We start from the raw sequence: 26,590 nt of genomic DNA, 5'->3' as shown, positions 1-26,590 counted from the left end.
GAAATCAGCTTCACTGCTCATAGCCAGTTATAATGCTTACATGTAATATTTACTGTCCTTCAAATAACAGAAGAGGAATTCATGCCTACGAATCATGCTGCGATTCTTACCTCCTCTGCATCAGTACTGTTTAGTTCTTCTGCTTTAACTTTATTGTAAGTATCCAGGATATCAGTACAGCTCTGATCCCTAAGAAATAAGGTAGGTCAAAAATACATTTCAAAAAATTTAAAAAATCAGAAGTCAGCCCCTATCAAAGATAAAACTGCTTCTTACCCAATAAATCGAAGTAAGACATCAGTTACAATTTTGGCTGCTTTAACTATAGGACTGTCTGGCTCATTGAAAGTCCTGGCATTGTGCTCAATGTAGCGTACCTCCCACATTAATGCTGATATTCTCCTATGAAAGAAAAAATACCCTCTGTTACTCTTGGTTGATACATTTAAAGTCTATTCTAGGAATATACAATATAGAAAAATGAGGCACTTAATCGTGATATGTCAAAGGTCTTCCAATATTTGTATTGACTCAATACACAGGTGTGACTGATGTGCACTAATGAAGGTATATAGTTACAGTATTTGAAGCACAGGCAAGAATTTAGAACCATTGGACTGCACATTAAAATTTGGAAAAGAACTGACCCAGCACACTATGAAGTAAACAGTAATCTGACCAAATACAAATAAACAATGCTTTGATAAAGTCAAAAGAATGTTTAGTTTTCAGAAGAGATGAGAAAAGCAAGAAAAAAAGAAACCAGTCTGTAGAAAAGGACAAATTTTTATCTAGTTACTTTTATGATATATATTACCAAATGAAATTATAGGTAATGTTATAAAATACACCTACCTGGTTATATTTATAACCAGTTCATGGAATAACTTTGGTTAGGACACAGTGGATTCTGTGGTGAGAGAGGTACCAAAAGGTGCCTTCCACCACTGTCCCTTAACCACCCCACTTCAACCAAAACCAAGGAAAAAATAACTTGGCTCCTTTTCTATATACATTTCAGGGCTGGTAATTAAATATAATTAACTGCTGCCTAATTCCCCAACAGGGGATTTAAATATACTCCAAGTCTCTGCAGCACCTTAATCATGATGAATCTACAAACCATTTAATCTGATTTTAATAAACTAAAGTTAACTGTAGTTTTTGTTTCACGCATGATTTGTGCTGCTCATAATTTCCTCCATGTTCTTTATTCCACATCCCTTCTTACCCTGAAGATTGAGAATCTACTGAATAAAGGGAAACTAGTGTTTCAAATTTTTATAAGAAATTCTGGAGTGGGTCTTTTGAATGATTATTTTACACTATGAAATAACAGATCTGGGGCCGGCCTGGTGGCGCAGCCGTTAAGTGCGCATGTTCCGCTTTGGCGGCCCGGGGTTCGCGGGTTCAGATCCCGGGTGCGGACATGGCACCAGTTGGCAAGCCATGCTGTGGCAGGCGTCCCACGTATAAAGTAGAGGAAGATGGGCACGGATGTTAGCTCAGGGCCAGTCTTCCTCAGCAAAAAGAGGAGGATTGGCAGCAGATGTTAGCTCAGGGCTAATCCTCCTCAAAAAAAAAAAAAGAAAGAAATAACAGATATTAGTGTATCATAATGCAAAAAGAAAGCAAAAGATGGAAAGGTATAAACTTTCTAGTAAACGATAAAACTAAACAGACCTGTAAAAGCGATTTTCGAGTCTCCGCCTGATAGTGTTGAGGTCAGTTGGATAAGCAACAACAGTACAATACAAAGGATAGGCACTGAGATCCACTGGAACAGCAAAAGGGCTGGCAAAATCTACAATATTACCAAAATCAAAACAGGTAGTTATAAAGGACATTAAAATTTTATGTTAACAAAAACTCACAAATAAACAAGAAGGGAGGGCAACATATTACACTGTAAAATGATAATGATTCAATTATGCAAATATTAGACCAATATTGTTATTATGTTATTCTTTTTATTTGGACATAATATCTATGAATCATGCATGATACACTGGTTCAAATCAGGTAAAACGAGAAAAAATTATAGGAATATCATGTTTAACTTCAAATTTATGTCTTTTCTGGGTAAATGCGAAATATCTCAAGTGATATGCTTTAGAAAATATAACTAGTAATGTGAGTAAAATACATTACTCACCCACTGTCTTTACCAAAGAACCCATCCAAAGTCAGGCTCAGAGAACAGCTAGAGAGCCAAAATGACGCAAGAAAGTAAAAGATACCTATATGCCTGCCTTCTCTATTACAAGCCCCCAGAGAATCGAAAAAGTTTATCAGTCATTACTCGGGCCAAGCATATAAAGATGTTAATATTAAAACTAGAATCATTGTATCTCTTAAGTTAAAAGCATACATTGAAAATAAATGCATTTCCTTTCGTAGAACTTAAAATTCTGCTGGTTTTCCTTGTTCCCTCCCATCCTTCTAACATTCTTTCACATTCACCATACCCAGGGAAAGAAGGTGGTTGATGCCCTGAATAACCCGTTCACATTCCTCATCTCTGGAATGAGCCCCCCACTCTCCTTCCTGGGGTTTGTATAGTAAAGCAGTCAGTTCCTCCTGGGACACAGGAACACCAGCACCGACTTCATCTGGAAAGGCAGCTATGTATAAGATGAAAAATCAGAAATGATTAGTTTCCAGTATCATGCTATTGCCATTTTTCTTTTAGAAGAATAATAATTCAGTTTTAAAAGCATATTTACTTCCTTCTGGAATTGGCTCCATATCCCAGGGGCTCATCTTTTCTCTCTCGTTATTGTCCCAGCTATTAAAAAATAAGATACAAATCAAATTCACATGACATTTACTTTTATTTACTAGCATAATTTGCATGACTTCTTAGGGGTGCAATGTGGAAAGGGGCAGTACAGTTTTCCTTAAAGTACAACTCTGCTTACCTAAAGATAATAATAAACCTCTAATAGACAAAACACGGTCCACTAATATGTAACTTAAAGAGCAATAAGCTTACTCTTAGTTTTACTTGGCTTTTTTGTTTTTAATTCCAATCAAGGATATATTCGATATTAAGCCAGGGTACAGAACAAAAATTCTTTGGAAAATTCCTTTCAGGTTAAAAAAGTAGATTTAATAGATCACTTCTTTCTGTAAGATCGTCTACTTTATCCTAGAGCTTAAGTATTATAGCATTTCCAAAGTTTTATTATTCCCTTTTGATCAGTAATATGGAGACTAAAAGTCAATCTTCATTTTTTTTTATCATTTTTGAGAAGAAAGCTGCATTCATTAGGAATGTTACAACTCTGGGATTTCATGAAGAACTTAAAGTAAAAGTTGCAGACAAATAGTACGTTCAAACATAATGCAGTCACCTCTGCTTCGAATTCAGACCATTAAAGACTAGGTACTAACATACATTGCTATATTCCAGCTGTAACAATTACTTTAAACACTGAATTAATTTCAGTAGTCTTCATAAAAAAATAGTTGCAATTCGTGTCTAAAATAGAAATACTTAAGAGAAAAAACAGTCATTAAGGGAGGTAGAAATAATTCTTCAGTTCCTGCTTTGTCTTAGCACGTATATTGGATCAAATGGTTTATTATCAACACCTTCCTCACAGGCACTATTGCTTCTTTATAGGCATAGGTCTCATAAGACTAGATAAATCAGATAAAAAAGTATTATTCCTGGTGGGGTTTATAGAAAATCCGGATAGTACTACAATAATATATCAGGCATAAAAGACCATAAATGTACTTACTGAACACTGTAACACTGGAAAGAACTATCAGGATACTCTGGTTGAAAAGGCTGCTGACTCTCCACAGTCCCAAACCACCAGGCGTCATCTATTATACTGCGGAATCTATCACCTATAATATTTTTAGAAATTCTTAAAGGGTGCTCTTGAGAATAAAAGCTCTGTTCCTCACTCTAAATTGCTACTTTTTGTTGAATACAGAAATAGCATTATATTTAGCATTATTAGAGGTTTCAATCTAAGTTTTCCAGATAAGTGAATTTTACATTTTACCCTCTTCAAGGATTTTGATTGCCAAGTGCTAGTAATCTTTCTGAAATAAACCATATATGTCCAAGTCTTCTTAAATAAATGCTACCACATATAATTTAACTTTTATCAATTACTTGGGATCATCATTAGGCATACCCCTTGCACCGTGCATATATTACTACGGTTATTTCTTACTTTCCTTCTTTTTGCTTTCAGCTTTTTGCCTTTAAAAATGTCTTCACACTAGTTTTCTGTCTCTCAATGGCTAAGGATTACAAATACAAACCATTGCAGACAAAAATGTTTCTTCCACATAAGAAAGGAAAATTTAAAAGCACTGATAGCAAACATTTACATAGTGTTTACTCTGCGTCAGGTACCATTTAAGTGCTTTCTATATATTAACTCACTTATTGTCCACAGTAGCCTTATAGGTATGTCCTGATGTGATTCCCATTTTAACGATAGTAGAAGTGAGGTACAGAGAGGTTAAAAACTTGCCCAAGATCAAATAGCTAGTGAGGGGGGAAAGGAGGGAGGCAGAGAGGGGAAAGGAAAGGGAGGAAAGGTAGAGGCAGGGAAAGAGAGAAACAGAGACAGAGAGAGAAAAAGAGAGACAGAAAGGAAACCACAAATCGGTAATGGCCTGTTTAAGAGCCTAAGTGTTAAGTACTCCACTCAGGGCAATTGATATTTGATGATTTTCTTTTTAATTCAGATTTGTATACTAATACAGTAGGTATTCCCAGAAGGTTTAGAGGTTATATGTCACACACAATGTGTATAAAATCACCTAAATGTAACTGAAAAAGAAAATTTAATTTTTCTAATTTAGCTAACATCTTTTTCCAGCTACATGTTAAACTAGTCTCTTTCTCATGAACCAGAGATAAAAAGTTACTTACTCTACTTTGAACTTAATAGTTATTAAGTGAGAATTCTATACTTACCAATCTGCCAGTTCCTTTCTTTGGCTTCATTATAAAACTGATGTAGCACAAGGAAGTCAATGACATCTGGCATGTCATGATACCTGTACAGAAAATAAGGCACATATGAATCAATATTTAGATATAATAGTATAGGTTACCTACGAAATATCCAGGGATATGTGTCTAATGTGGACCCATTAAGCAAAATGCTGCAAACCTCAAGGTCTCTCTACAAATACCTTCAGATAAATTAAACCTCATCTGCTTTGATCTGTTTGGGAGTGCCCCGCCTACTGTTGTATATCACTTCAGTAACATAAAGACGCCAATGAAGGTTATTAAAGCTTAATATAAGGTATTTTATATTAAAGATTGTTTTAAGAAAAGTATGAAATGATGTTCTTTCATCTCCTTAGATTTCAAACTCAACCTGAAGAAATGTGTTATTGACTAATTATTCCTATTATTATTAACAGAAATAAAAGCAACTACCATGTTTCAATCATACTGTTAGGCACTTATAAAGGTTTTTCTTTTATTCCTCACAACAATCCTGAAAAAGATACTATCATTTTTATTTTAAAGATGAAGGCATAAATTCCGAGACGTGCTTATAGATATAAATACACACACATAAAATATATATACATTATATTACAAACACATTAGCTATATGTGCGTGTATAATATTATATATATAATACATATACAGACACGTACACATTAATAGCTATAAATATACATATAGCTATTAAGTGGAGAAACAAACGAGGAATTAAAAATTAAACCTCAGTCTTCAAAACTCTAAAGCCTGTAGTGCTATAGTTTTTTCTCTATCAAGGCTTGTACTCTGCAGAACACAGGAGAGGGATTAAAACACACACATACACACACAAACCAGAGATAGCTACTCACTTAATGGAAAAAGATTCTCCAGTCATTTTGCCTGAAATGGGGTCCAGAAATGCAAGCTTCAAGCAGCACAGTGTAGGTGGTCCAACCTCATATTTGATTCCTACAATCTTAACAAACTCTTGTTCCTATTCATGGGAATACCAATAAATTATTACTTTCAATAGAAATAATTACCTAACATTTGCATATTATTTCATTATGATTTGCACAATTTAAAAATCACCTGAATACCCAGGAAATACTAGGCACTCCACTAAGTGTTAAAGGTAATAAGACATGGCTCTTGACCCTTAATAGCATGTTGTAGCTTAGCACAGGGCTCTAAACCAAGGATAAGCAGCAGAAACCCCTTAGGAACCTTTTTAAAATTTATGTTCCTAAATTCCACTCCTGTAGAATTGAATTCAGTAAAGGTTTAGGATGCAACCCAGTTATATATATTTTGAAAAACCTCCCAGGGGATGATGATGCTCTGCCTAGTTAAGAATCACTCCTCCAGCAGAAATACAGTCTGTACATATGCAGGTGGACACATACATGTATGTTCAGGGAACAGACTCACATTTTTTACTGTTCACAATATTATTTTACAATACCACTCTTATACATTGATTATAAGTCATACTTAACAGATGACAAAACTGAGCCTCGTGCGTACAGTGACTTGCTTAAAGTTACACATTAGTATACAGCAGAGCTGGGATTGAAATCAAGGTCTTATTCAAAAGCCCAGGCTCTTGCAGCACACATGCGCTGCCTCCTAAAACTTCCTAGAAATACAGAGTTAGAATTTAAATAAGAAATCACACATTTTCTTCATTCCCCTGATTCTAGGGAAAAAAAAACCCACTCAACTTTCACCTGATTCAGAATAAAGTAGCATCCCTATCTCGCAGGAGATGGTTATGTGAAGTCCACATGATAAGACACTTTAGCACCTTACAACCTTAATACAATTTTTTACAAATTTCTCAATCTTTGTTTCAATAAATATACACATTCTTTCTTGTACCCTTCCTGCTAAGCATCATCACACAACAACCTCTCATTTACCTGGAAAATCATCGTAAAATTGCCCTTTTGTCTCATTTTCCAAGTGGGAAAAACAAAAGAACAAAACACATGTAAACCTAAGTAGAAATGATATTGTGTGTATCCCTACATCTGTTTGTCTATGGATATATGTATGAATGAACAAATGAATATGTATTTATAGTCAGAAAGACCTCTAAAGAATACATACCCATTTTACTCAATACCATGTAGCTACATAGGTAGAACATCAAAAGAGAATTCATAAAGCACTACAAAATTTTGAGATTCTTGGGATTTAAGATATTTACTATATCCTAAAGCTGCTGGAACCTCGAGAGCGCTCATAGTCCGCACCCGCAGTTAGTTTATAGAGCCTCTGGGATGTACAAAGCTGCTTAGGAAAAGATCCACACCAGGGAACTATGGCTTTGTTCCAATTATAGAATGGTGTACACTAGAGGACCTGAAGCTTAAAATAAATTAGGTCAAATAATCAAGACAATAGGTGCCATACAAATTTCAGGAAACTTAAAATGTGATCCATAACACCCAGCTGTTCAAGAATATGGTTTATCACCTTATCTTGGATACACAATCAACATGAAACTGAGAAAAAGTCTACAGGCAAGTAACTTAATTCCAAAGCTACTTCAATTGAATAGCTTATGAATTTGGCAAACTTACCCTGAGATCCATTTTATTCCATGGCTGTTTTTGTAAATTAACACTATATATTTTTGATTTCCTTACAGCCCGCACATAAGCTTCATGTCCTTGCCTAAAATAGATAAGCTAAAACAAAAAATATGAGGTATTAAACAGCAGCATCCTATTTAACAACTCTATACATCCCAATATATATTCCTACAAACATCCTCTTGTGTTTACAACAAACATAATTTTTTAAAAATTTGTATAATAAATGTACTTGTCACTATCAAATAACATTCATTCAGTACTCATGGCTATGTAGCCCTGAACTAAATAGTGCATAATATAAACACTGCACACACAATCCTTTTCTCTCTAGCAGCTTAATAAATTTCTGAAGAAACAGAAACTAATGATAAATGTACACAAAACCAGTTATATCTTAAAGTACTATATTTCAAATTGTAATTGATATTCTAAATATCAAAATTTTAATAGTCAGTGTATGCTTTTTTGTTGAGGAAGACTGGCCCTGAGCTAACATCCATGCCCTCTTCCTCTGCTTTATATGTAGGACATCTGCCACAGTATGGCTTAATAAGTGGTGCGTAGGTCCATGCTCGGGATCTGAATCGGTGAACCCTGGGCCACCAAAGTGGAGTACACAAACATAACCACTACGCCACCAGGCAGGCCCCAACACATTTTATATATATTTATATACAGTTCTCACCACAGGCTACTAAATAGAGTAATTTCCAGACAAGTTAAAATTTTTCTTTTGCAAGAATTAACATCAGAACTAGCAATGGTATGGAAAGAAAATGAATCCAAGAACTTGGTAAGACCCTTCACCTCCTTAAGACGGGATTCACTACCATATTCTGATTCATTAAAAAAATTTTCCTTGTCACAATAATTCTAAAGTGGTGGTAGAAATAAATAAATATAAGAAAGTAACATACAAAATATCATACTATGAGATTTTTAAAATACACCGACATATTCTACCAATCAATATTCTCTGTCAGAATTCCCAATAGCTAAAAATACAAGTAGAAATTTAAAAAGACTTAAAGATTAGTATATAAACATAATTGTAGGGGTAAGGGTAAAAAAGTCAATAATAAGCATGTTATTCTGATATGCTTTCTTATATATTTATTCCTATACTGAACAAATATTGATCAAACATGTATGTACACAGCACTGGGTGCTGTGGAAACACACCAAAATAAAATCTTTTTCTCTCAACGATATGGACAGACATGTAGATATATGAGTACAGTGCAAGGCAGACTGCAATATGTATCAAAAAATAGAAAAATAAAGAAATAATTTAGGTGGCAAAGCTCATTAGAAGGAGTGGCAGGCAAACAAAAAGTAGGGATAAACATCCAGGAGAAGTTGGCATTTAAGTTAGACCTTAACGAATGAGCATTATGAGAGGCAATGATCTGTGGGTAGGGGTATTCCTGCCAAAATAATGAGGGCTTAACACTTAGAAAAAGTAAAAAGTAATGCAGTCATTAAGAGATTGATTATATAAAAAGCATATTTCCGCCTTTATGAGTTCTTTACATTGTTTCCATTACCTAAACTCTCATTATCTAACACACATTAGTCTTGAAGCACATAAGCATGTGCTAAGTTTAACAAAATAGAGGGAAAGTGATTCCAGCAAGGTAAATATGGAACAGAGAGGAGTCTCATCAGATCACAGAGTACACAGATCCTCCTTTTGTTCTGTAAAGTTTTCCAAGATTAAATCAAAATTACTCTCTCTCAAGCCTCCATAAAAACAGGCAATAAACATAAGAAGTCATAATTTTTGGATATGCCCCCCAAAAAACCCTAAGTTTTTTAAATACAGCATTCATCAGAGCATGCTCTACTAAAATAACTACACAAACAAGCATTGCTCAAAAGTCCAATCTTACAAGATGACACAATATGAAAGGAAACATTTTAATAATATCAAGATAATCAGCAAGTAATAGCTTATTCATAAGGCTACTTGATAGCTATCTCTGGTACGAGGTATCTATAACAGGCAATTACAGAAATGTCTGGTGAAATTTTTACTGGTCTCAAGACTTTTAGATCCATTTGCAAGGTTTTACTCCTTCTTTTATTACGATGACAACCTTATATTCCTACTATTAGTCTTAAATTGAAAATTGTGTGTAAGCATTTAATCACTCAAAAATGAATGATTATTCAGTATATCAAAGACTATACTGGCTAACTAGAGCTCAAATATTATAATGCTACCAGAATTTTCATAAGAAAACGAAAATTAAAAACTTTTCATCAGACAGAATTTAAATCAGTTTTTGACTCACCAACCATATATATCGTTATGTTATTCAACCATAGGCTCAGCAGGAGGCCTTGTTTGTGGTATGACATTTCTCTAATCATTGAAAGGGGTAATTATCCTCTATTATATTTTCTATCAGGTTGAGCATGGGCTGCTTTTTTTTCAAAACAATATTAGGACTTGAATCAGGCCTCATAATACCAATATATTCTACTAAGTTAACAATTAAAATGAAAATCAAGACAATTATTTTCACGACTTCACAAGCCAATCAATTTATCTCAGTGTTCACTGAGCATCTACTATATTGAAGACTCTGTGTTAGGCCTACAAAGGATACTAAGATTAATAAAATTCAGTCACTGTCCACAAAAAAAAATATTACTAAGCAGAACAGCTAAAATAGTGCACATATAACTATAATATAATTGAGAATATAAATGCCCTAAGACTGATTAAAGTGAGGGCTCTTGAGATTCCAAAAGAAAAAGGTTGTAACAGGTAACAATTACCTCATCTCCCATCTGTGGGACAAATGGGGAACGTCTTGGTATGGTATCCAAGATCCACTGTGGGGCAAACCATTCTTCACTGGGCTCACCTGCCATAGAAACCAGTCCTCCTTTCTAAAATATAGTTCACAAATATATAAACCATAAATATATGAACAGTAGTATGAAAAATACCAGGTATAGAATGTTAAAAATATCAGGTTATAATTAAAGCTAAAATATACAAATTTTAAACATTTTCCTTTACCATCTAATTGTGCACAATTTTTGTATGAATAAAATATCAAGTGAGGTCTTCAACATGTTTGTTCAACTATGGCTGACACATAATATGACACTATACACTATCTAAAAACCACAAATTTTACTCATGTCCCTAGAATACCACATGAATTCAAATACAAGTAACACAATCACCTTTTGCCAATAAAATAGTGACAATCAAGAAGATAATTCTGCCTACTAAAGCAACAGGCTACAGAATGTGTGCATAATAAATTCTTAAATTAATATTCAAAGAACTATGTGGATTAAGTCTTTACATCATCCAAATGAAATTATAGTGGGGAAAAGAAACCATCATTGGGATGAAATAAAAATAAAGAAATCTACGTGATTTATCATATCTTTCCATTTTACAAGTCAAATATGTATAAAAATTTATGAAAGATGACATGACAAGAATAGCACTTTTATACTATAGAGGCTTATTATTTAAAACGCTACTACATTTTAACAAACAATTGCAAATATGTTTTAATTTAATAACAATTAAAATAATAATGAAGAAATTCTAGCCGTTACTTTTAATAACAGAATAATTTCAAAAATTCTTGTCATTTTAAATAATTTTACTTAGCTTCTCAGATGGAATGCTATTTTTAGAGAAAAGTCAGGTGTTAACGTTAAATATTCAAGTATTAAAGGCAAAAACAAAAAACAACTTGTAAACTTAAAAACCTTCTTTCTAGTCTGTTTCGGTTTCTTTTGCCTTTCTTCTAGTGACTTTAAATTTTCTTCCTCAGAGCTGCTGCATATTTTCCGTGTTGCCTGTCTGGTTTGTCTTTTTGGGGGTTGCAAATTTATTCCAGCATCTGCTGTCCAATCAGAATATTCACTTGATGAATCACTGTAAATAAATAAAAATTATGAATACGTAAGTTTAGAAAAGGAATAGTTTTCTCATAATTGAATGATGATCATTTTGTAATCAAACAGTATTATAAATGACATGGTTTGATTTTGTTCTAACTGAAGAGAAAAAATATCAATATAGAATTTTGATCGTTACCTAAGTGATTTTAACGAAATGCTTCTTGGATATAGTATAATGTTTAGTTTCCCATTACAGGATTTAAAATTCAAAATTCCTGTCCAAATCACAAAAGCTTCTTTAAATAAAGATGCTCCTTATCCCTGGAAATGGTTAAATGTAGTTGTTTTAAAACTGAAATAAATACATATAGCCTGCCAAGATATAGAATCTTGGATTTACAAAGGGTCTTATTTTACAGATAAGGGAACTAAAGCCCATGGTGACATGCCCAAAAAGATATTGGCAGAGCCAGGATAAAACAACAGGTTTCCAACCCAGTACTCTTTCTACTATAAAATATTATTTTAACTCTGGTTTTAGCAAATTCCTACAACAACGTAATTTAACATCAAAACTGTCAAATAATTTTGACCAAACCAAAACCATGAAAACTACCTGGAGGAACTTTCACTTTGCCATTCAATAACAGGATCCTCTACTGAAGCATCACTTGTGCCAACTGTTTCATCTTCCTGCAACAAGGAGCCAGCAATTGAGATATATGGTTATTATTAACTAGCATATTATTAATTAGCACACACTACCTGTTTTATAACATTTTTTTGTATTTCCCCTTCTGCCAACAAAAACTTTTAGTTAAAAATGTACATAATCATTTCTCTACATACATCTTTAACTCACAACTAAGCCTCCTAGGTATTTAAAAAATTTCTAGCATCTGCTATCTTATTGATATGAGGCATCTTTTATTGTTTCAAGGACTGAAATAGACTCCCTACAACTGAATAAGTCCTAAGACTCCAAATATAACCTTCTTAAATGTTAAAACCATTGTTTTAAAAATATCTATATGCCTCCACCAAGGTAATATAATTATTATCTATAAAAAGTTTAGTAATTGGGGCTGGCCCCGTGGCCGAGTGGTTAAGTTTGCGCGCTCCGCTGCAGGCGGCCCAGTGTTTCGTTGGTTCGAATCCTGGGCGCGGACATGGCACTGCTCGTCAAACCACGCTGAGGCAGCGTCCCACATGCCACAACTAGAAGGACCCACAACAAAGAATATACAACTGTGTACCCGGGGGCTTTGAGGAGAAAAAGGAAAAAAATAAATTCTTTAAAAAAAAAAAAAAAGTTTAGTAATTATTTTACTATCTAAAATTTCAAACATACCAAAGTAGATGGAACAGATAACCCTTGTGTACATAATCTCCAGTTTAGACAATACCTCACTGCCTATCTTTTTTTTTTATCTGTATCCTCACTAACTGCCTCATACCCCAGGAATTATTTTGACGTAAATCCTGACCAAAAAAAGCATTTTAACTATAAATACTCATTAAGATTAAAATCCTGTTTTTCAACACAACCACAATACATGATTATGTTAAAAATGTAACATCGATTCCTAAATACCTGATCATTCTTTTCAGATCAAGATTTTCATGGGTGGGGGAGGGAAGGAGGGACATCATTGATAAAAGTTAAAGAACTGTGAATGGTGGGAGAAGAAGGGGGGGCCATATACTGCCAAGGCAAAATTAAAACCTCATTATTCACTTAATGACTACAGTTGTTAAGAGAAAAGAAGGAAAGCACTAGAGAAGAGAGGAACATGAAAAGAACTGCTATACTCTTTATTCCATTACCATAAAAAAGGTGGGACTAAGAAAAACCATCATTCAGTAATCTTCATTACTGGTGAAGTTAACAGCAACAGAAAACTGTATATTCTGTTGATTACACAGTCAACCAGTTCTGAGACTGTATAACTAGTTATCATTGCTTATATTTCAATTCTTTCCATTTCTAGGCAGATTTCCTTTCACTCTCTTTTCTCACTGTCCCAAAGCCAAACTTTTCGGATCAAGATTTTCTGATCTTGATCAGAGATACCCTCAACTAAGATAATATCTTAGGTACATATCAGAGAAGATATCTAAAGGAATTCAATACAATGTTCAGATTTGCCTATTTAAATGCCTCATTAATGAATAATCCTCTTATAAGAAAATCACTAAAATAATTTCCTATTAAAGAAGTAAATCTAAACCAATGATACTAACTGGGAAACAAAAAATACACTGAGTAAACAAACATCAGCAGATATCTAACCTCTGAGGAGCTGTCTGAGTCTTCCTGTACACCCGAATTTTGACATGATGCTTGTGAATTATGCTCTATGTTGGACCGTGTTTGGTAAGTATGCTGACGTTTGCGTTGTGTCCTTCGTAAAGACCGCCCACAGCTAGGCTGATAATCATTCTGTAAAACAGAAGGAAAATAGATTTAAAAAAATGAAAGGCTCAGTGAACATACACAAATGAACATATATAAAGTCAATTGGGCAAGGGTGGGGTAAGAGTGGAGGTGAGGGATAGGAATTAATCCCCAAAAAGAAAACCCAAGATAACTATATTTACACATATTTAACACATTTTCCATTAATATTAATTTCTTATTTTGAGAACTGTGATCAAATTGTAAGACAGTGCTGAAAGTTTGGGCTGCAAGAGTTTGCCCACTCAAAATTTACATATACTATATTATTCACAATTTATTAAAGGATGAAGCAAGATAATTGCATCATATTTGTGTATATATAATTCTTAATATAATATGTACTTCTATAAAAAACTACATTTAGTAAAGAGATCAAAATAAAAATTTCATTTTTAATAACTGAAATGTAAAGTGAAAACTATTTTATTATAACCTTTACAAGTATAAAATATTATTACTAATATACCATATGTCAAAGCTACAACTCTAATATGTTATCAGGAGTAAACAAGTCTAGTGGCCGGCCCCGTAGCGTAGTGGTTAAGTTTGACATCCTCTGCTTCAGCGGCCCGGGTTCACAGGTTCAGATCCCCGGTGTGGACCTGTGGCGGCAACCTACACATTAAGTGGAGGAAGACTGGGATAGCTCAGGGTTAATCTTCCTCTAGCAAAAATAAAGCAGGTCATATGATCTCTGTTGCAACTACTCAACAGTGTATAGTGTAAAAGCAGCCACAGACAATATATAAATAAGTGTGGCTGTGTTCCAATAAAACCTTATTAAAACAGGAATAGACAGTAGAGCACATTTAGCCCATGGGCAGTAGTTTGATGAGTCTGATGTTTGACAAATCAGCTTTGCAGGAAAAAAGAATATAAATCATGGATCTGAGTTATTCAAAATCTCTAAGAAAACAATCTTATCAGAGAACATCAAATAAGCCAATGACACCTCAATAGAAATTAAGAAAGTGGGCATCAAAATGATCTAAGAATACTTGGAGATATTCATATGATAATTCCCTAAAAGGCTGTTCATAAATACTGAAAAAACATTTAAAATTCAGCGTCCATCGCCTAGATTTCTTTAATAAAACTGAAATCATACCATACTTTTCAGGAGTTACAGTTAGATCTTGGAATAAAACCACACGTTCTTATGCCACTAATTCATTCAACCTCAGAGTACGAGTAAGGGGCATAACATGTTCTTAATGGAGTACATGAATCTTACTTCCTGCTTAGCAGTTTCTACTGAGAATGTGAATCTTCCCAAAGTATAGATCAAAATTTTGCTCCTGTATGATTAGGTAGGCCAGTAGTCAGCAAACTTTTTCTGTAAAGGGCCAGAGTGTAAGTATTTTTGGCTTTGCAGGTCATATGATCACTGTTGCAACTATTCAACTCTGTATAGTGTGAAAGCAGCCACAGACAATATATAAATGAGTAAGTGTGGCTGCATTCCAATAAAACTTTATTAAAATAGGAATAGGCAGTAGAGCATAATTAGCCCACGGCAGTAGTTTGCCAACCCCTGGCCTAGGGTATCTGAGCATTTGTTTTACATTGTGATTAGTGATGAAGCCATAATTTCAAGGTGCTAATTTAACCAAATGAAAATGGTATTTTAACACAAATATCCTATACCTACAATGACCACACATCCTAGATTTTTGGGGACAGTTCTGACTTTGTATAATTTTATCCTTATTAATAATAACTGTACATCTCAATTTTGAGTTCAAAAAATAGGTTCCCTATACACAGGCACCTATCCAAATAGTCCCTTAATATCTAATTGCCACCTTTCAAAAACCTGGTATTTGCAAATAGTGTATTCCAAAGTACTGTAAAACTAAACTTACCCTTTGGGTAGTATAAGATGGCTTTTTCTTCTTTTCAACTGTATAAAGACTGATTTCTATGTCACCTTTTGCAGTTCGACATTCTTCCTGAACCCTAACAACAAATCAAAGGTCAAAGTAGCAAAAAATCATCAAAAAGTAAACCAATAGTTTAAAAGTCAGACAGTAAAAATATTTTTAAAAGTAAAATTTGCCATTTTAACCATTTTTAGGTGCACAATTCAGTGGTGTTATTGACATTTACAAAGTTGTGTAACTATCACCACTATTTCCAAAACTTTTTCATCACTCCAAATATAAACTTTGTAACCATTAAGCAGTAACTTTCTATTTCTCCTTCCACCAGGCCATTAACCTCTAATCTACTTTATGGCTCTATGAATTTGCCTATTCTAGATATTTCAGACAAGTGGAATCATATGCTATTTATCTTTTCGTGTCTGGTTTATTTAACTTAGCACAATGTTTTAATGTTTATCCACGTTGTAGCAGGTATCAGAACTTCATCCCTTTCTATGGCTGAATAATATTCCACTGTATGTATATATCACATTTGTTTAGTCTTTCATCTGTTGACAGACACTTGGGTTGGTTCCACTGTTCGGCTATAGTGAATAATGCTGCATAGAACACTGACATGCAACTCTCTGAGTCCCTGCTTTCAATTCTACTTTTAACTTTTTGAGCAAAGAATTATTTCAAATTGCTCTACTACCATAGGGTAGCATTCAGTTTATAAATTAGCTATGTTGCCTTTTTACTTATTACTGCTGAAGAAAAAAAGGTGAACCCAAACTAATTTTGCTACTTGTTGGCTGAGCTCATAAAAGGCTTGTTTAGGGAGATAACATAATTAAAAGGGATTTTATATGTTCTCTGTCAGTGTCCTTTCTCTTTTCTAAATATATTTCCAGTTGCTGTGGATTATCTGGAGTTGATATTACAATAAATGTTAGGGTTTACAAATTAGGATAGGGAGTCTAAATTTGAAATTCATCCTAATGATATCCTTTCATACAAGGAAGTCCACTTAAATGACACTTCTAAACATACCCTAAGCACTGGAGTCTACTACATATCTATATTGCACTCCCACACTGCTCCAATATAGAGTTGATGGCCTTTTCCTCAAAATCACTGTTGAATTTGGAGTCCATATATCACAGACATATCTAATCACATACAGCTTCATGTTCTTATTTAATAGAATTTGTATTCTTATTTGCTAACCTAGACTATAAACTCTTGGAAGACAGAGATCATGTCTTTCATTTTTCAGTATTCCCCAAACCATTTAGCATAAAGCTAAGCAAAATGAAGATAACTGTTAAATAGTTGTCACAGAATGAACTAACTGGAACAATACAGAAAAACTAATGCACAACTCAGCTGGATAAAAAATACCATAGTTACTAGGTTAACATAATACATTTTAATTTACTTACTAAAAAATAAAGCTCTCAATTTTTTCATCAGTGTTACCTTACTGACTCACCTACTAACCCCATTATTTAATTCATTGACCACCACTCTTCTGCTCCATGCCATGAGATCTCGTTCAGTGGCCATCTGGCTCCGAGGAGCATTGTTATGCATTTGTCGGACACCTTCAATTTGACCACTACGTCGAAGCCCAATATTTGGGGAAGAAGATATATCCATATTTGGACTTCTCAGAGCTAAAATAAAAACAAAGAAGGGTACTACTTTCTGAGCAAAGTCACCAAAATTTTCCAGATCACAGCTCTAAAACAGGAGATTCAAAGATAGTACTGCTGGACAATATTGCTATCCCTTTGTTCTACATTTTCTGTATCCCTTTTGTGGTTTTTATAGTGTTATGAATAAAGCAGGCATTCAATAAATGTTTAAAGTTTCTATGGCTCTTTTAATTTTTTTAAAGCACTTTCACATCTGTCATTTACTAAACGCTCAGTAAATACAAAAAGTGTATTTAACATGATTTGGTAGACTCACAAATGTTTATTAGTAGTAGTTCAGAAAGCAGCTTTTTAATCTAAATTTTACTTTTATTTAGCCCATTAAAAGGTTTGTTACATTTGCAAATAAAACAAAAATGCAAACTGAAACATTCAACTGCTAAAATAAGCAAGAGAAAAACCCCAAAACAAATGAACATTGCAAACAGAAGTCAATGGGGTCCCTCTGACTAATGGCATTTCAAATTTATCCATAGAAACCTAGTAATGAAGGTAAAGCTGAATGCTGATTTCATTAATGGATCTCTAAATCAGGGTTCTACGAAAGTTTTATTTCTTAGGAACAGAGAGCCCGGATACATAGCATTATCAGCTCACTTCTTATCTTGTTCCAGGTTAAGAAAAGCTTATGAGTTTGGTCCTCCAAATGTCCTGAACAAAGAACATTTTTATTTTAATTTTCTGTGATACTAAAGAAATCAGGAAATGAGTAAAATACCCTGTGAATCACCTCAAATTTAAATCATCTTATTCATTTCTGTGGACTCCAAAATTTCATGATATCCAAATAAATGACCTCAATTAGATAAATGTAAAAAGAAACACATTTGCCAAAATCCCATAAGAGGACTGCATTTTAAAGGAGAATAATTCTTGATAAAAGTAAAACAGACACAAGCTAAGACTGACATAAAACTCAGATGCATAGGCACATTCCACATTAAGTGAAGAAAGAGATACAAAAGATTAGAACAATACTGGTAATTAAGATGAAACTGTTCTAAGTCAATTTAGAAGTTGCATCTGTATTCCCTAAGAAGAGGGCTGCTTGTCTTTCAGTGTGTTTTTGTAAACTCAAGAGAGAAAGGTGATATGTGGCTTTCTTTTTAACAAAGGAGGGTAAACATTTTGGGTAGTAATTTTTAAACACAGTGGTTTTAATTTTGAAAACTTTATAGGTTGGTTCCCATACAAAACAGCTGGACTTACTGCAGCACATCGCTTATTAGAACAAAAGTAAAGACTGCAAATACATTATTGAGGTAAAAGGAAACGGTGTATTAAAATATACCACCTGTATGTACTTCTTAGGAGATGCTAAGTCATTTTAGGCACAAATGATAATGAGATTATGGCACTTTGGTATATCTGATATCACAATTGTAATTAATAAAAATGTTTTTAATGTTGTTTTTATTTAAAAACCTAAAATGTTCCTCACATATAATTACTTGGTACAAGTAAAATAAAATACATTCATCATATCTTTTACAAATATATACGCACTTACCACCATTAGCAGAATATGATCTATTAATTGGAAAATGTGGAACATCTCCTTCATTAATCAGTCTCAGATCTTGTTCTCTCTGTAGCTCCCTGATTATTCCATCAAGAATGCTCTCATCTTGGTCATTGGTTTGTTGCCCAATTACCTGTTCTACCACCTCACCATCACCTTAATGAGACCAAAGATAAAAAGCCACAAAATTACTTACATTTTAGTATCCCCCTAAATACAGTAAAAACAAGCTTAATCTATAAATTTCTATATAAATAATAAAAAGATTAAAACGAAAGTAAAGCATATATCAAACAAAATGTTTTTTAAAGAATTTTTAAATTTTTCAGTATGTCAGCTTGTGTGTGACTTAACCAATGTCCCCAAATTAGACATTGTTATGAGGGCCTTCTTATCTTAAAGAATAATTATTAAATTGTTAATTTAAAAATGACTTTTCTCCATAGAATACTCCAAGCTAAAAATCGAGAGGAGAGATCTGAGTAAGGTTTAAACAAGTTCAACCATAGATAACTAAAATGTTCTGCATCTTTCTTTCAGGAGAATTTCCTTTCTGAAAGAAATCAAAATTATGGCCTTTCAAATATTGTCTCTTTTGATAACATCTCAGTGTACTGATGAGTAGAGAAATTATTTCTTATTATACACTGAAATTCAATGATTACTTCTGAATAAAAACTTTACTTCTATGATCTTTTTCTTTCTTAAATACATCTTAGACCCGTTTTGATCTTGCCTTCTAGTCAGATTAAATGGTATCTGATAGAGTAGCCAAGTGATCAGGTCTTACAGGAAATGAAATGTGATGAATTACAGATTTTTTTATTCAGATGTTTTTAGGTTTTTTTGTTGTTAGTACCATCATGAGTCAATTCTGACTCCTCGCAACCCTACGTACAGCAGAGCAGAACCCTGTCCAGTCTTTTTTGCGCCATCCTCTCATATTCCAGCACCACATCAGACAATGCTCTGCTTCTATTCATAGGGTTTTCATAACCAACTTTTTCAGAAGTGGGTTGCCAGGTCCTTCTTCCTACTCTGTCGCAGTCTGGAGGCTCTGTTGAAATCTGTCCACTATGGGTGACCCTGCTGGCCTTTGAAATACCTGTGGCATAGCTGTCAGCATCACAGCAACGGGTAACTGCCACAGTATGACAACTGACAAATGGGTGGTGTGGTTCCCTGCCCAGGAAATGAACCTGGGCCGTGTTTGTGAGATGGTCGAATCTTAACCACTAGACCAACAGTTTTTAGTTTCATCTCCTATTTAATATTCATGCTTTTCTCCCTTGTTTAATAAGTATGACATCACTAAAGTAACTACCAGCACATGTGTAACACATCTCATTGCTCTACAAACCTTTATGAGAAACAACATAAAAAGATGTGTAACATTTTACTCTATAATGATCAATTTAAGTCTTAATTCCCTAGTAAGGAAATAAAATTCCATTTACAAATCAGTAACTCACCACGACACACCTGGAAGAAAACCTACAAGAAACAAACTAAAATATAAAGATATTCTGGTATATGTGGGGGGTAGGAGTGGAAGAGGCAGTATACTTAAGAAAAATATGTCAACCAGGAGAGTTGTTTTGATAGAGAATAGTTTATTTCAATGTCTTATTCTACTATCTTCCCATCATGCATCACACTCATCACTACTTCCACAATATCCTCTAAGATTGAGTGTTATTTAAACACTCACACCCCCTCCCCAACACTCAATAATTCTTTGCATTTCAACCATGAGGATGGGTAAATAGCTACTTTCCAGTTTGTGGTTTTTGAAATTTCCTCTTCTTGGCTCCATTAACTATGGACTCTCAAATTAAAATACCAATATTATGAGCAGTGAAATTTCAATTATAAAACCTTGACACGTTAAAGTTAGTACATTTAATCATTACTAGCAGTCAATACTATAAACAATAGGATCATACATTTGTTCAGGATTCTAAGGCAATAGGCCAACACATTCTCTGCTTGAGAATATGTTTACTTGTCCTAATCCATTTATCTGTATCTAGGTGAGAAAAACAATGTAAAAGTACTCTGGTAAGGTAAAAAGTATTATGAACTGAAAATTAATAGAATTAGTAGGTAAAATGTATTATCACTTACTACAGAGTTTAGCACAGGGCATATATCATAAGAGAGAACAGTAGCAAGTACAACATTTTGCAAAATGTTTTAAATTTAATTTTGGAGAAAACATACCATTAGCCACATATCCCAGCTGTGGTATAAGTTGTTCATCTTTACAATTTTCCCGTCCGGGTACTAGTCTTTGGAATTTTGTGGGATGAGGATTTCCATCAACATCCACCAAGAATGGGGGAGGCATGAGGTGAGGAGCTTGTTGGGTTTGTTCATCCAATACATAGTTGTTAGCATCACGAATGAGAGGTCGATAATCCGTGTGGAAGAACATCTGATCTGGAATCTTTATGATAGATTTTTAGTAATTAACGCACACAGGGAATTTATAGATAAGCACATATTTTCATTCCTAGAGCACATGTATTTTTAAAATCAGACAATTTTTGCATTCTCTTATAGCCCTCTATTGTCATATGCTCCCTCTAGGTAGAAATGAATCACCTAGGTCATAATCATATCTTTCTCCACAAAATCCTACCATCTGTATTACTTTCTGGCACTATATCCTATTTCTCCAATTAGGACAGGAAGAAGTAAAGCAACAGATAAAGTTAGGTATTTGTATTTAAGTCACAAAAATCATACAAACCTTTATAACTATTTTTTCTTGCTTATTTTTATTCAATTAAGGGTAGATGGAGTATAATATAAATGGAAAGGCAGGTAAATATCAGTCGCATCAAAGACATTCAAAGGTGAGGAAAGTACTGAGCTGAACTCAATGATTATGAGTTCTCTTCCAACTCCAAGATTCTATAATCTATTCCAAGTTCATAGCTAATAACATATAAGGAACCAATTAAGTTAGCTTCCAAAGTATTTAACAAGATCAATAATAGGTAAAGTAGCCAAGCAAGAAAATAATCATTTGGTCACCAGCTGTTTATTCCCAATTTATGGTAAGTAGAGGATGCTGTCTGGAAAACTGTTCTCCTATTCACCTGAAAGGCAGTACAGAGAATATCTTCCAAGCAAAACGATTTCCTAATGAATTTTTATATATATATCCCTCTACATCTTAATAGTGATTCACACTGCCAAGTCTTATGTTCTGATAGTGATGAAATATTTTACCACAAAAGGTGATTTTGTTATTTTATATCTATTGACACACATCAACCCTTATTAACTGGAAGCCTTCAAATAAAATTTATGAATGATACAATCCAAAATTGCAGTCTACAACAAAAATTAAATATACTAACCTTTTCATAGTATTTACTGCATCCAAAACCAAAAAGCAGCAAATGCCCATGAGAATCTGTGCAGGCAAAATGGTTTCCATCTGGTGAAAATTTACAATCAAACACTGCACCATGGCCTTGGCCTTCAATCTGAAATTTAGAGGAGTCACTTTAAGTCATTTTAAGAGGTAATTTTCAAATAAAAAGTAGGCAATAGCTTCTGCTTGTTCATATCTTGGATTCTATGATGCATCAATATTCCAATGTACTCTCTGGCTTCTATACCCAGAACCCAGAATGTAATGGATGGCATCAAACATTACCAGCAATGTCACATCTCAAGAAGTACTAAATAAGTGACAGAGAAGAATTAAAAAAATACCTAAACACAACCAAGTTGACAAAGGTGCTATCTCAGAAAGTCAAGATATTATTTTCACATCTTAAATTGTAATGAAAGTAAGCTTTAAAATAACCATCCCAGAATTAAAGCACACAAATCAATTTTACTAACAAAAGACAGAGGGTATTATCAATAATCTGAATATGTCTAAAACCTATAAAAGGGAGCTCAAAGGCCAACAATTTAGAAACGTTTAGTCAGAACTATTCTTCAGAAGGGGACACTAAATATGGTGATGAGACTACTCATCCTCCATATTTAGTGTCCCCTTCTGAAGAATAGTTCTGACTAAACGTTTCTTCAGAAGGGGACACTAAATATGGAGGATGAGTAGTCTCATCACCACAGGAGGGTGGTCTACTGGGAGAACAGAGAGGTCACCAGATTTTTGCATGGTTTGTATGAAATATATCTTAGTACCCATATCTCCAATTCCATGTTTGCAAAACAACTTCTTGATTACTAACTAAGCCATATGGGGTTTAGCAGAGGCATATACAATATACTCATTGCTGTGATTCATAAATTAGGATTATAGTTTAAACATTAACCTTTTCGTGATTTTCGTTAGTGTGAGCTCCAAATGCTTATTAAATTTAAATTTCTAGAGTTTAAAGTTGGGGACCAGAATTTGGAAAATGCTAACACCACGATAATAAAGTTACAAGGCATAATTCTCTACTGGCCTTACCCTCAGGTATTGAGTCAATCTCTAAGGTATTGTATGAATTTAAACACAAGATGACAAGGTGTTCCTTGGTACTAAGTATGCTTTTAATTACCAAGTTTTCATAGAAGAGAAGTCTGTTTTAATATAAACTAAGCACAGATTTTCCTTACCATGTTAAAATAATTCCGAATTTTGGTCCCCCGGTCAAGGTCCCAAATAAAAATGTTCCCATCGTGACCCGCCGAAAGTATGATCCTTTGATCAAATGGATGTGCTTCCAAAACAAACACCTCATCATCATGTCCCTGTGATAAAATCAATATTAATAATGAAAAGCAACACCGAGTATCTGGTTTACTTGGTCAAAAGATATTGAGAGTATGCCATCAATCTGGTTCAGATGAATTCATGCACACCAATTTAACAGCAATTTAACATGGACACTGAAAGAAATAGTTCAGTTAGAGTTCCTTACATGTTTAAGTGGTGATTTCATAAAGTATTCAATAGACAGAAGACCTGAAAAGGTGTTTAAAATAATGATAGTCCAAACAGTTGCAGTTCATTAACCAGGCCCCTGAAATAGAATTCATATTTCTAGGACTCTGCTATTTAAAAGGCCAAAGAAAATGTGACAAGCACAATCTTTCATTAACACCCAATTCTGTCACAGTGACGACAAACCTTCACTGTTCTTCATCCAGCACTTTCTATCACTGGTATTCAAATTGTATTTTGGAGGCCCCAGGACACATTCAAACAACAAAGTATAATGGCTCTGCCCTTTATCTACTTTCTATTTGAAGATTTCATATAATATGCTATCTGAAAAATGGGTTTGCTGCCAAAAACTCTAAGTTTGAAAACCAATGCTTTATGCATACATTTCACTTTCAATAAATCTATGAATACCAGTACATAGACACCTTAGATCAGGATTCTACAAACTGCAGCCTGCCAGCCAAATCCAGCTCCCAGACGTTTTTGTACACACAGCCTGTGAGCTAAGAATGGTTCTTACCATTTAAAAGGTTGTAAAAAACAAAGAATATGCAACAGAGACCATACGTGGCCTGCAAAGCTAAAATATTTACTATCTGGCCTCTTAAAGAAAAGGTTTGCTGACACCTGATTTAGATCATTGTTGATTTTCCTTAACTCCTGGCTAAAGAGTACACGATTAACAACAGGCTCCAAGTCTTAGAAAGCATACAGGACATTCTGAAGTTGCATTTCACTTAAGAACACATCAGCAGCTTACACATTAGGAGCTTCTACAGTTGATCATATATTGTGAACCTAAGAAGTGCATTTTATTTCAAATCATTGTATTAAAAAATGGAATAATAGAGTATCCTACCGTTATGGCCAAAAATACAGCTTATCAAAAAATAACTGTAGACTGGCTCAAAATGCAAAATGTTAAAATTAGTAGGTAAAATCCCATTACAATAAATACTGTTAACAACTGAAAGTTTAACAAAACTCTTTTCTCAGCAACTACGAAAAAATTCTTTCTTATAACAAAATCTCTTGCTGAATAATCAATGATATAGTAAATACTTTCTCAGATTCCTAACCAGTAAACAATAAAATTACTTTATTAAACTCAAATGAAAATGATACAACTACTTAAGGGTACACTGGGAAAGAGAGGATTTTAAACAGAGGATTTTATTTTGTTGGTCACCTGACTTAAGATAGGACATTGTCACTGGATCATGGGGAGCAAAACCTAGTCAAATTCACTAATGTCTTATTATTTATCATCCGCCCTATTTTTATTTATTAAGCACACTCTATTTCCAGCACAGCTACTCAAATCTAAATTATCACCATAGCCCATTCTACCATAGACTCCTACAGTGTGCCAGAGTTACTCTTATCTCCATTCGAATCTATTCTCTCTACTCTGTCATCAGAATTATAAGGTATTTTTCAAAAGCAAAATTCACATGTCACTCCTTTCCTTTTAAACCCTTTAATGTTTCCAATTGGTCTTCAGATAGATCCTACAAGACCTTGAATAGTTCGGCCCCTGTCCATCTCTTGAGTCCTATCTGGTGACACTCTGCTCTCTGCTCTAGCCAGAAATTGGTTTTCTTTCACTTGATCTTAGCCACTTATAAAGGCCAAGAAACAACGTAAATTGGCTTTCTTTCAACTCCCTTCTACCTCAAGACCTTTGTATATGCTTTTCCCTCTTCCTGGAAGAACCTCCCAACCTTCTCACATACGTAATTTACCAAATATTAATTGACCCTCTACCATGTTGAGACAGAAAATAAAAAAGAAGGAAACATCAGGTCGTGATAAACACTATGATGAAAATAAAGCAAGGTGATGTAATGAGGCAGACTGGGAGGCTATTCTAGATTGTTTGATCAGGGAAGGCCTTGTCAAAGAGGTGACATTTAGGCTGAGACCTGGGTGATTTCTACCTATCTTTCAAATCTTAACCTAAACTTCACTTCCTCAGGAAGCTTCCTCTGACCCTCCCAGACTAGGTTTGGTCACCTTATTAGAAATGTGCATTGTATTTTGCACATTTCTTTCTTAGAATTTGAGCAAATTTTTGTTTTCTCTCTCTCTCTTCTTCAGGAGGACAGGCACTCTTTAATTTATCATTTATTGCTAACACCTAACTCAGTGGCTGGCACAAACTAGATGCTAAATAAGTATTTGCTGAATGGAAGGAAGAACTTTACACCCCATTAAGACGCTGATATACAAATTATTAACACAGAATATATAAGTCCTATACCCAAACTAAGTAGATTTGATTGATATAAGGATCAAAAATAGTCTGTTCTAAAATTTCTTCAGTAAAATTCACTGGAAACAGATGACCCATGGGAAGAGTGCCACTAAAAACAACTCTAAATTAAGGTACTTATTAAAACATAATTTTACTTGGATTTATAAAACCAATGGCTACATGGCCTTTGAAATCGTGATTTTTAGAGATACAGACTTGTGCTGTCTAATACTGCAGCTGCTAGCCACGTGTGACTACTAAGCATTTGAAATGTGGCTGGTCTGTAAAGAGATATTCTTTAAGTGCAAAATATAAACCAGATTTTCAAAGATTTGGTACGAAAAAAATGCAAAATATTTCATTAATAATTTTTCTA

The 26,590-nt window shown here is 34.0% G+C and overlaps 1 protein-coding gene across 1 annotated transcript in view; it reads right to left on the bottom strand.

Moving 5' to 3' along the window:
- Nucleotides 1-26,590, bottom strand: part of BRWD3 (bromodomain and WD repeat domain containing 3) — a 116,196-nt gene that overhangs the window by 24,732 nt on the left and 64,874 nt on the right. The window contains exons 15-33 of the mRNA XM_046673240.1: nt 23,627-23,761; nt 22,405-22,533; nt 21,257-21,482; nt 19,022-19,189; nt 17,286-17,469; nt 15,791-15,884; nt 13,758-13,907; nt 12,081-12,157; nt 11,330-11,498; nt 10,370-10,483; nt 7,568-7,675; nt 5,849-5,973; nt 4,952-5,034; nt 3,750-3,861; nt 2,727-2,788; nt 2,469-2,624; nt 1,684-1,804; nt 277-402; nt 111-189 (exon numbers count right to left, since the gene is read on the bottom strand). Coding sequence (XP_046529196.1) covers nt 111-189; nt 277-402; nt 1,684-1,804; nt 2,469-2,624; nt 2,727-2,788; nt 3,750-3,861; nt 4,952-5,034; nt 5,849-5,973; nt 7,568-7,675; nt 10,370-10,483; nt 11,330-11,498; nt 12,081-12,157; nt 13,758-13,907; nt 15,791-15,884; nt 17,286-17,469; nt 19,022-19,189; nt 21,257-21,482; nt 22,405-22,533; nt 23,627-23,761 — 2,418 coding nt within the window. The remainder of the gene's footprint in view (nt 1-110; nt 190-276; nt 403-1,683; nt 1,805-2,468; nt 2,625-2,726; nt 2,789-3,749; nt 3,862-4,951; nt 5,035-5,848; nt 5,974-7,567; nt 7,676-10,369; nt 10,484-11,329; nt 11,499-12,080; nt 12,158-13,757; nt 13,908-15,790; nt 15,885-17,285; nt 17,470-19,021; nt 19,190-21,256; nt 21,483-22,404; nt 22,534-23,626; nt 23,762-26,590) is intronic.

The sequence above is a fragment of the Equus quagga genome, chromosome 10 (assembly GCF_021613505.1).
Source record: "Equus quagga isolate Etosha38 chromosome 10, UCLA_HA_Equagga_1.0, whole genome shotgun sequence".
NCBI lineage: Eukaryota > Metazoa > Chordata > Mammalia > Perissodactyla > Equidae > Equus > Equus quagga.
This window is presented reverse-complemented; position numbering and strand designations above follow the sequence as displayed.